The 11,709-nt window shown below is 33.7% G+C and overlaps 2 protein-coding genes across 8 annotated transcripts; both read left to right on the top strand.

The window, feature by feature from the left end:
* On the top strand, window positions 408-5,640 carry LOC18594934 (pentatricopeptide repeat-containing protein At1g66345, mitochondrial). Of its 7 annotated transcripts, none has more exons than XR_001928882.1 (7): window positions 408-508; window positions 620-682; window positions 778-2,553; window positions 3,680-3,839; window positions 3,945-4,181; window positions 4,861-4,936; window positions 5,114-5,640. XR_001928882.1 is itself a non-coding variant. In XM_018125181.1 (5 exons), exons 3-5 carry the CDS (start codon window positions 895-897, stop codon window positions 5,163-5,165), a joined length of 1,779 nt encoding a protein of 592 aa, XP_017980670.1. In that variant the 5' UTR covers window positions 408-508; window positions 620-682; window positions 778-894; the 3' UTR covers window positions 5,166-5,640. The 7 variants fall into 7 exon arrangements, 2 of the variants coding, with proteins under 2 accessions (XP_017980670.1, XP_007022700.2); XR_001928884.1 differs by having other exon boundaries at window positions 5,122-5,131; XR_001928883.1 differs by lacking the exon at window positions 5,114-5,640 and having other exon boundaries at window positions 3,945-4,276; window positions 4,861-4,948.
* Window positions 8,972-11,109, top strand: LOC18594935 (metal tolerance protein 10). Its single transcript, XM_018125094.1, has 6 exons — window positions 8,972-9,158; window positions 9,253-9,365; window positions 9,464-9,709; window positions 9,969-10,049; window positions 10,183-10,413; window positions 10,610-11,109. Exons 1-6 carry the CDS (start codon window positions 8,972-8,974, stop codon window positions 10,955-10,957), a joined length of 1,206 nt encoding a protein of 401 aa, XP_017980583.1. The 3' UTR covers window positions 10,958-11,109.

The raw sequence follows: 11,709 nt of genomic DNA, 5'->3' as shown, positions 1-11,709 counted from the left end.
ACAATGTTAGATCTGAATGTTCATTTATTGCGAGACATTAACGAGTTGTTGAATCGAGACACGAATTGTACTCTCACTCACATTTATCGTGAAGTCAATTAGTGTAACGATTAAATAATCACTCTTATCTTTGGAGATGCATATTATTGAATCTCCACCAAAAAAGATTTTTACTTATCTTTTAGCTAATAATATAGGAATATCTTGACCTAGAGTGATATGATTTTCTATTTATTCCACAGTTAAAAAAAAAGAAAAAGCTTCACCGGATTAATATTAGCATTTTGACTATAAATTAGTTGGAGGAGTGTTGGGATTGGTCCAAGTGTACAACAACTTGTCCAGCAACGTCGTCGTTTTTATAAACTCGTAAACTCAAAAAGGCCATTTTACAAGCGGCCGATCCCTCCTCGCAAACCTGTCACTGGCAGCAAACGGGTCCCTCTCCTCCCGACTGGCTCTCTCGCCCTTGCTTGCTTCTAGCCCTTCTGAACATGAAGCTCGTCAGGTCAGTTTTGATTTCTCTCTTTCCTCTTAACCTCTTTGTGTTTGACAGGTGATGTGGGAATAATCTGTTGCATTTCCTTATAATGGTTTTGATTTGAAAAATAATGAGCAGGTTTTTGATGAAGTTGAACAATGAAACGGTGTCGATTGAGCTCAAGAACGGCCACCATCACAGGTTCCTCTCTTTTCCCTCTCCTTTTTTATTGTTCTATTCGTTTTCTGGATATGATGTGATTCAATCATTTGTGATTTGAGTATGCATTATTTTAGGCTTGAGGCTGTAGGAGCTGAGGAATTTCAATTTGTTGTTCAACTCAAAAAGAAAATTCATGTTTGAGAGGTCTGGAGCAGCTTACGTGATTCTATATCCACGACAGTAGCAGAGCAATGGCTTTGCTGAATAGAAAACTTGGCTCCTTATTGGTTTCCACATCTATCCACCACAATCCCTACTTTGCACTACCCAAATCCATCATCATCCACTCTCACTCTCTCTCGCAATTAAACAATAATGATTCAATTGTCAATTCCATCTCTGATTCATTCAAGAAAACCCATAACTGGGGTACTCTCACCAAGACCTTCTCTTCTGTCCAATTAACCCATTCTCTTGTTCAACAAGTACTCCTCCAACTGAAGCAGCCCGAGCATGCAAGATATGCTCTAAATTTCTTTTATTGGTCAGCAAAGTCCCAAAACTTTCAACACCAAATCTATTCTTACTGCATTGTGATTCATATTCTAGTTCATGCAAAACAACTCCCTGAAGCTAAAATATTGCTCCACTCAGCTTTAAAAACAAGTGCACCCGATTCAACAAGATCCTGCATATTGGAATCTTTACTGGGTAGTTACAATGTTGTTGGTTCCAGTACTTTGGTGTTCGATTTACTGGTTCAGGCCTATGCAAAGTTGAGAATGTTGGAGGATGCTTTTGAGGTTTGTTGTTACTTAGAGAATCATGGGTTTTCTTTGACCTTGTTAAGTTTTAATGCTTTGCTTCATGGGATACTGAAATCTGGTGAAAATGTGATGGTTTGGAAGGTTTATGAGCACATGATTGAGAAAAGAAAATACCCCAATGAAATTACAATAAGAACAATGATTAGTGCTTTGTGTAAGGAAGGGAAGTTGCAAGTTGTTGTGGATTTGCTGGACAAGATTCTTGGCAAAAGATGCTCACCAATAGTTATTGTTAATACACATTTGGTGTTTAAGGTTATAGAAGAGGGTAGAATTGAAGATGGTATGGAATTATTGAAGAGAATGTTGCAAAAAAATTTAATTCTTGATTCCATTGCTTACTCTTTTGTTGTCTATACTAAATTGAAGCTTGGGAATTTGGAGTTGGCATGGGAGGTGCATGAAGAAATGCTTAAGAGAGGATTTATTGCCAACTCTTTTTTGTTTTCTTCATTTATAAGAGCATATTCTGAAAGAGGAAGAATTCATGAAGCAGAAAATGTGTTGCGAGAGATGGAAAATATGGGTTTGAAGCCGTATGATGAAACTTTTAATTATCTAATTGAGGGTTGTGCTAAAGCAGGAGAAATGAAGGCAAGTGTGAGACACTGTGAGGAAATGATTAGGAGGGGACTTGTTCCTAGTTGTTCCACTTTTAATGAGATGGTGAGAGGGCTTTGTGAAATTGGGGATTCAGAGAACGCTAATGCGCTCTTAACTCTTGTTTTAGATAAAGGGTTCTTACCTAATGAGACCACGTATTCTCATCTTATTGCTGGTTATGGAAAAGAGGGGAATATTCAACAAGTTTTCAAACTCTACTATGAAATGGAGTACAAATCACTGTCTCCTGGATTACCAGTTTTTACGTCCTTGATCAGATGCCTGTGTCACTGTGGAAAACTAAAGGAAGCAGAAAGGTATTTAAGAATAATGAAAGATCGTTCTGTAGTCTTGAGTGAGGACATATATGAAGCTTTAATCACTGGTCACTTCGAAAAGGGTGACAAAACAGGGGCTGGTATCATATATAATGAAATGGTTGCAAGAGGAATGAAGCCCCACAAGTGGGGGAATTTTACAGTAAGTTATGACTTTTAGCTGTTATGTAATGTCAAGGATAATGATATCTAGTCACTGTCAAAACCACGAGTTTTGAACCAATTAGGGATGGCAATCGGGCAGAGTGGGGAGCTTTTTGCCTACCCCAAACCTGACCAGGCTCTATGTTTCTTAACATGAACCTGCCCTGCCCGGCCCTGACATTGAGTTGTCAACTTTAATACCTGACCCCGACTTAAGAAAAATATGTATAACCTGCATCTGACCTGCCCTGACCTAAAGTTTATTTTTATGATATTATTTTAGTTTAATTATGTATTTTATTGTTTTTAATGTAAATTACTTCTAAATATATTATATTGTAAAGTTAATCTCTCTCAGTAGTATTAAATATATTATATTTTAAAACTAATTGAAGAATAAAATATTTCATTTTGATACATACCCTAGGGTGGGGCGGAGCACCCTAAACCAACCCCAACCCAACTGTGATTTGTTTGATGTCAAACCCGCCCTTCCCTGCCTCACCCTGATCCCCAATTTCCGAGCAAGAATGCTACCCTTGTAGAGTCTTGATAGGGCGGAATCTGTCGGGTACAGGGTATTTTGCCATCCCTAGTTTTGGTGGATAGCTCAAAGATTAAGCTCTTCCCGTTTCTATGCAAATCTATTTCACTTTCTTTCTTCTTTCTTAATTTGTTCTCTGTTTAAATGTTATAGGTATTGCACAAGCATAGTTTATTATTATTATTATTAAAAAAAACTGTTACAGTTTATTGATTATTGTTAGATGTGATTATACTCCTACCGTTCCTTTTTCTTTGTCCATCTTTTCTTTTGGGATGTTCCAAAGTGAAGTCCTTTTTCCTTTTTTAGACACCTAATACTCTTACTCTTTTTATATTACAAATTTATTTTTCATTATTATCTTTCTTTTTCATATTAAAAAGCATTGAACATCCATATTATAAATTTTTTTTCAAATTTTAAACTAAATACATCAAAGTCAAAGCTTTGTCTTAACTCTATGAAAGTCAAAGAGGGGCAAACATTTAGGGACAGAAGGAGTATTAATTTATTGGAGAACAAAAGCTCTATTTAATTATTATGTTCTCAATTTTGGGTGTTTTCGAAAATTTTTTATTAGCAAATATCTGAGGCTGTAGAAGGAAGTGACTAGCATGAAGGACATTGCAAAGACAATCCCTGAAAGGTAATAAATTGCAAGGACAACCTTGGATGATAGTGATTAATAGACTTCACCCCAAGTGGCCACTGCTTCCTATGTCTGCGTACATGCATTTCTAGTAAGATGGCTAATCCTCCTGTTAATTTTATAGTCATTGTGTTAAGTTTTATTCTAATGTAGGAATTAACTGGATAGCACTGAACTTGTATCTATCTTGACACAGGTAATGCAGAGACACTAGTTAGTTGGCACTGAACTTCTTGAAAGTTTAGTGAAAATGGCTCCGAAAAAGAAAGAACATAAGGTGTAGGAGTGTAAAGATGATTCATCAATCAAGGTAGGTAATAACTCATACAGCCATTGGGGATCTATCATGACAAGTCAGAACTTGATTTGTTGAGGATGCAAATTTTTGCACTGGAGAAATGCAAGAGGAGTGTAGACTATAGACAGTGGAGAGGTAGGCTTTCAAGGCACTACAGAACGTATAGAACAGATACAGAACAGTTGGCAGATGCTCCTATATATGCGTAGAAATGAGCGTTAATCTATAATGTGTGTATTTGCTTTAGAAGAATTTTAGGTTATAGGTTTTTTTTTTTAATTTTGTTGTTACTTTGCATTTTGTGGAAAAAAAAAAAGGTACAATCTCTAGTTGATTTTTTTTTTGGTCCAAATAAATTTCAATTAACTCAATATGGCTCATTAATACGGATAAGAAGTATTACGAATACAGTGAATAAAGCATCTCAAGTGGTCAAGTATACTGTGGGTCCTGTTTCTTTTGTGGAAAAAGATCATAACTCTGGAATGTATTTATTAAGTCATTGGTTGTGATGTCTAGCCTGTTTCTTCCAAGTATTGATTGGTCAAGTGTATTTCAGTTTTTGAGTTTTTATTTCATTATACATAAACTGAGCTCTGAATCTCAAACTCTGTTGAATATAAAATATGGATTAAAGGAGAAAGCATGAGTTTTTCTTAGTTGATTGTAAGCAGAAATATATTGAGCATGAGTTTTTCTTAGTTGATTGTAAGCAGAAATATATTGAGTAGGTGGTGTTGTTGGCACGTGTTGTTATTGTTTTGTTGGTAACCACCAATATTGCTTCTCATAATTTCTCTATTCTTTATGGAAGAGGGATCCAATCACGCAAGAACTTCCTGATGCTGCTTTATCTGGTTATTGTGAGCATACAAGGAAATCATCAGAAGGTGAGATTTTTGGTCTGACGAAAAGTCTTAGCAAATGAATTTATGATCGTTTACTTGTTGCCATTCTGTTGATCTCAAAAATAAATATTTCTGTTTAATAACTATAAATTAAAAAGGTTCATACTATATGCTGGATCAGCTTATGTAATGTGTAGAATATGAACTTTCTGTGACTAGAGATGCAGGGTCAGCTTATGGATTGTGTAGAACACGAACATTCTATGACTAGATAGGATATTTGGCATTAGGTCAGCTTATGTTCATGGCAAGGAGAGTGGATGGAAGGGTCAGATCAAGGGTTCTACTTCTAATGTGGAAAGAAAGTTTGAAGTGGTGCAAAGCCTCTGAGAAAACATAGAGGATGAGCAGATGAAAAGGGAAAGGTTGGAGGATTGAATGGAGCCGCAAGTTGAGGAGAGACTTGGGCAGTGCTCCGATTAAATGTTTACCATGTGCGTGCCGTAGATGCTATTGGTTATACATTCAATAGCATTATCCACATCCCAAACAAGCTCACAGTGTATCAAAGGTCTGCATCAAATCACAATTCTAAGATATTTCTATATTGTTTCTCTTTGTTGGTTTGCTTTACATAATTTTCTTATGGACCTATACGGAAAATGTAATATCAGCTCATCTACTTAGACTGGCAGTACCCTTGAAACAATAAATTCTCTATGAAAGTACAGAAAGCCTTTTTAATAGCTGGTTGCGATTTTGCAAATCATGTTTGTTTTCAGGTTCATGCTTATGCTTTTCTGACCTTTCCACTGCTTCATGGTTCCGAGTATGGTTTTGAAACCTTTACTTTGGTGTAAGTGCTCATTGTAGGATTCTAAGATGCTTGATAGCTAGAGTTAGATTTAGATATCTTTTCATGGCATTTTGAAGTAATCTTTGGTAAAATTTTGAAAACCACATAGGCACACAAATACATTCTCTATTGTCTCACTGACTCTGATATTTGGTGCTGCAACCATAATGGAGATTGATAGGGGCACATCTACCTCTATGATATGTTGTTTTATAATTGGTCTTAAGGTGTACGGTGAGCTTGTTGGATTTTTCTGAGTTGTTGATTTGTTCTATAATTGGTCTAAATGTGTTTTGCATATTCAAGATGGGTTAGTGTCTAAAATTTTCATGTCATTTTACTTTTTATTTTTAAAATTGTTTATTAGATTAAAATTATTTGCAAAATGAAAAAAAAAATAAAAAAATAAAAAAAGAATTTGTTCTCTAAAAATTTTTATTTTTGGAAATAAAATTTTAAAACTGGAAACTTGTAAAAAAAGGAAAAACTAAAAATAAAAAATGTGTTTTTACTAAAAAAACTGTATTTCCAAAAAAAAAAACCATAAAATGAAATTTAAAAAATGAAAGTTTTTCCGAAAAATTATTATTTTAAAATGAAAAAAAAATAAAAATTAAACAAAAAATAAACAGGAGACAGATCAAATGAGTACCATTACCACTCCTTTGGTTAACATGCACAACATAACTAAGGAAATGATCATGGTATGGTATTTTTAAGGAAAAAATTAAGAGAAAGGAGAAGAAGAAAATAATGTCAAAAAAGGTTGACTTTTTCCTTTTTATCAGGCACAAAAAGGTGCCATTTTGAGGGAGTATTAGATGCCAAATATGACATCGTTTTGGAGAGAAATAGAGAAGAAAAACAAATCAGTTTTATTGAGGTATGCGTTTGTCATGGGTTCACGTTTTTAACTTAAAAGACATACAAGATAGGCTATAGAAAGCTATCTTCATATACTTCACTCTCACTTTCATACGAGTCTCATATTAGTGACGATTTAAGTTTGCTCTGATACAATTTGTTACGGACTCTCATTTCCAATTTAAAAAACATGTTGGATAAGTAATAGAAATTCCATATTTATATATTCAAAACTTATCTCATCTCTTACTGATATAGAATTTATGACATTTAAACTAACTTTAATTCTAATTTATTTCATTTTCTTTATTTTCTATGCTCATATTTAAACTTATGAAATTATTTCGAAAATGCCATCTAAAATAATAGAAATTATAAAAATAATTTTATTAATTAGTAAAATTAAATAATAAAATCATAATTATTTAGAATAAATCTTTTAAAAAAGGAATTTTTAAAAAGTGGCAACTAATAATTTCATCAAATTTTCCTAAATAAAAATAACTATGGAACCTTGCCAAAAGTTTTGGGATCTTCAAAATTATTTTAACAATAAAGATTTTTATAAACAATTTTTAAAACATTAAAAATGAATAAATAATAAATTAAAAATTACATCGTGATATCATTTGTTTACATATGTATTTCATTATACAAATAAATAGAAATTCTTTAATGAGAAAATATTAAGAAAATTGAAAATGATACTTTTTCTTTTAAAAATTCCATGGTAAAAAATTTTCTTAAATTTTAATAAAAGTGTTGGAGAATTTAGAAAAGATTTTATTATCAAAAGATTTTTATTTAATTTTTAATAATAATAATAATAATCTAAAAAGTATATTAGAAAAAGAAATAAAAAGTGAAGAGGATTTAATACAAATATTTTTAATAATTTATTAAAATTTAACAACAGAATCTTTTTAAAGAAACAACTTATTTTCTTGAATGCTGTTGAGGCAGGGAACTCTCTTGATATTCACCAAAATTGTTCATAAAGCTTAAGAAAAGTTTCCAATAAAGAAGAATCAAAATAATACAGGGTTATTATTTGTCAAAGATAAAAAAATTATAAAAATTTTGAGAAAATAAAGATTACACACCATATTTTTTTCTTTTTTGTATAAAAACAAAGTTCTCCAAATGTTTTGGACAAATTAATATGTTTAATTGATGTATTACTTTGACGTGGCTTGCTTAAGGCAACTAATATAATAAAATATCTATTTATTAATCTTATTATCAAACATACTCCTCCAAATTAATAATGAGAATAAAGAAGATCAACATTACTTAATTTCATACATAATTCATTTCGTTTGTATTAATTATTTTTTATTCATTAATAACTTAATGAAAAACACTCAAAATTAAAAGTGTGGGTCATCATGGGCATGATTTTCTAACTCAATTTGTATTAATTCCAAATTTAGTATTATATATGAAATATCATTCACACACTTTACATATTAATCTAAAAATTTCAAGTATAGCGGTGGGGGCTGGATCAGGAAGTTAGGCAATAAGATATTGAAAAATGAGCACTGAATAGCAAATTAAATTATAATATATGAGCCACCCAGTGCCACAGTAATTGTTTGAACTGATCATAAGCTTCAACATGCATCAAATTATTTCAAAAAGTAAAGAAGTCCATTGCTTCCTAATTGCCCAAGTCAATTCGATGTGTAGTAAATCTTATCTGAAATTTCCATGTGCCCAATTGCTTAGAACCAAGGTCCTAGTAGGCTATAACCATGATTGTCCATAAATGCAATACCAAATTAACTTAAAACAAGAATTTAAATCAAAATGGTATGAAATTAATTCACATGGTAATTAATACCTACCCTTTTATTAATTGGCTTGCGTTAGGGATGATTCTTGTATTCTATTATTAGTTTATTTTTGTTGTTGTGCAGAATGAGTTCGCCTGTGCTGGCTTGCTTGCTTGTCTAAGGAGTTTCCCCACAACAAGATCAAATTAAAAGTCCAACAACATAAAACTGAAATTTCCTATTCAGGTGTGAACAAGGAAATTATATGCCTAAGCTTTGATTCCTTTCATACGTAAAATTTCCCCTGTTTAATACATCAAGTCAGCCTCTCTGCTCCAGTAAGGCATGAGACAATGATACTTGGCAATGATGTCAAGTTCATACACAGTTAAGTACCATTAATAAAATAACCAAAACCAACAGCAAAGTCTTTGCTGCGAACGACATTCTCCATGCTTGCACAAATGATAATATGGTAAGCCATTGTGCTTTTCGGTGAGTGGAGCAGTTGTGTTTACAAATTTTCTTATATAACTTGTTCCTCCCCTTCGAAGAAATCGCTTGTTCAGGGAAATTAAAATGGCGAACAACCTTCGTGTAGATTCCTCAGACTACCGAACGGAGCTTCTGTCACCTGCTCCGGCTAGAGAGAATGACACTATGGCAACTGAACAATCTTGGCGACTCAACATGGATAAGTTTCACCTTCCAGAGAGACGAGTGGAGTCTTCTTGTTTTAGCCTTGGGGTTTTTATCAAGGCTTTAAGTAAGCAATTCCATTGATCTTGTTCATGCTCATATTTACTTGGCATAGTGTTGCAGAGTGCTTGGACGATTTGCAATTGTGTATCGTTTTGCAGGGAGACAGAGAAAAGTTTCAGAGTATTACAAGAGGCAGGAAAAGCTTCTCAAAGGCTTCAATGAAGTGGACACATTTAATGAATTGGGCATTTTGCCAGGGAGTTTGACTGAGGTTTGTTGGTTTGCAGTTTTAGTTGAATTTATCCTCTTTAACTCCCTAGAATTTGCTGAACATAACGTGCTATGATGCAAAACATATGTTTATTTCAGGAGGAAATGGACAAGCTAGAAAGGAGTGAGAGGGTGGCAATATATGCATCCAACGTGGCAAATTTGGTGCTTTTCTTGGCAAAAGTTTATGCCTCTGTGGAGAGTAGATCATTGGCAGTCATAGCATCAACCTTGGACTCTTTACTGGATCTCTTGTCAGGCTTTATTTTGTGGTTTACTGCTTATGCAATGAGAAAACCGAATCAGTATCGCTACCCTATTGGCAAAAATAGAATGCAACCTGTTGTAAGTCTTCCTTCCTCAGAAGAAACTTAAATTGGAATTTATTTAGGGCTATCGATGCATTGAAGATATGAAAAATATTGCTATGACAACATAGTTTGATTGGTGCTTAAAATTTTCCCCTTGAAGGAACCTCACGTCCTTAATGTAATTTAATGGTTCACTGGTCCAAGTATGGGAATTATATAATTTCAGTCAACTTCATGAATCATGCCATATGAGGTCATATATATATATATAAAACTTTTTACGGCTTGTGCAGGGAATTGTTGTTTTTGCAACAATAATGGCTACTCTTGGATTGCAAATATTGTTTGAATCAGGTCGAGAGCTGGTTATGAAGGTATGTGAGCATGCATGCATCAATTAACTACTGCAAGTTGAAGTTTAACGACAAAAAAAAGGGCTTTGGACTAATAAGAAAAGAAGTGTTAAACTTTGACCTTCTAACAATGAGCAGTGATTATGAATTGCAGGCACAACCAGAAAGGGATCCTGAAAAGGAAAAATGGATGATTGGGATTATGGTATCAGTGACATTGGTAAAAGTGGTGCTCACGGTGTATTGTCGCACGTTCGATAATGAAATCGTTAAGGCATATGCTCAAGATCATTTCTTCGACGTCATTACTAACTCAATTGGTCTAGGAACGGCTGTGTTAGCTATCAAATTCTACTGGTGGATTGATCCTCTTGGGGCAATTCTTGTAAGTTCATGATATACATACACTTTAATATGTTAAATTTTTCTGAAAATGCTCATATGTACGTTGCATGATGGAACTGGATAGGATACTTTAAACATTAAGGACATGGTCACGAGGATGTGACCTAACAAATTTAAAGCACATGAGTTACACAATGACAAGACTATATATGCTAATTAAACTATATATGGTGCAGATAGCATTATACACAATGGGGAATTGGGCGAAGACAGTGATGGATAACGTTTGGGCACTAATCGGGAAGACAGCACCATCAGACTATCTAGCGAAGCTGACATACTTAATATGGAACCACCACGAAAAGATTACACACATAGAAACTGTTAGAGCATACACGTTTGGTAGTCAGTATTTTGTGGAGATTCACATAGTTTTGCCTAAGGACACGCCCCTTGGCCAAGCACATGATATTGGACAAACTCTTAAAGATAAGCTCGAGCAACTTCCTCAAGTAGAGCGAGCTTTTGTTCATGTGGATTTTGATGCCATTCATCCTCAAGAGCACAAGACAAAAAGGCCATGAGCATCAAGATTAAAGTTCACTTCCAAGGACATGAAGCTCTTACTTTTTCCACACTTTATAATTGCTATTACAATTTTTATGCATCAAGGGCTTGTTAGAAACAATCTATTGTTTGTTGTATTTATCTAATTAATTAATGAGCAACAATTTGAGTCGAGCTATCATTAAATGAGAGTAATATTAGTGTATGCAATATATGATGAACAAACAGTCAAAAGGATCTTAGAATGCCTAGAATGTGGAAAAACTGGACGAATAGAATGACAAATAGTAACGCCACAGAAAATGATTCCGTATTTCTATATTATTGCTTAAAATAAAAAACAAATGAATTAAGTATGATTTACAGGCAACTAGCCGGATTATATATTGTAGAAGAATACAGTGAAAATGTCACTTTTCAAATGTTTTTGAGTAGTTAAAGAACATAAATTTGTACACTCACCTAAAAATGCCATGTCGCAAAGTAGGAGTTCAACAATCCAACCACTCGATGTGTATAGGTGTCACTACTAATATTTTATGTTTAGGTGTTGACCGTTTAATTGAATCTATCTCCCCTAATGGAATCTATGCTTGACTTAGATTCATTAAAAAGGATCGGTTCCAGATTATGAAACAAGTTTAGTTTTAGGGGTACGATTACATGTGGGGAAGGTATTAGTCGATGGTGTTAGTATGCCCTACAAGCCAATCCAATTGGTTGTAGTCAAACACCATAAAAGCCTTAGCTTCCATACCTATTTAGACAA

The sequence above is a fragment of the Theobroma cacao genome, chromosome 7, assembly GCF_000208745.1.
Source record: "Theobroma cacao cultivar B97-61/B2 chromosome 7, Criollo_cocoa_genome_V2, whole genome shotgun sequence".
Taxonomy (NCBI): domain Eukaryota; kingdom Viridiplantae; phylum Streptophyta; class Magnoliopsida; order Malvales; family Malvaceae; genus Theobroma; species Theobroma cacao.
The sequence above is the reverse complement of the archived record's forward strand: the minus strand, read 5'-3'. Positions and strand labels throughout refer to the sequence as shown.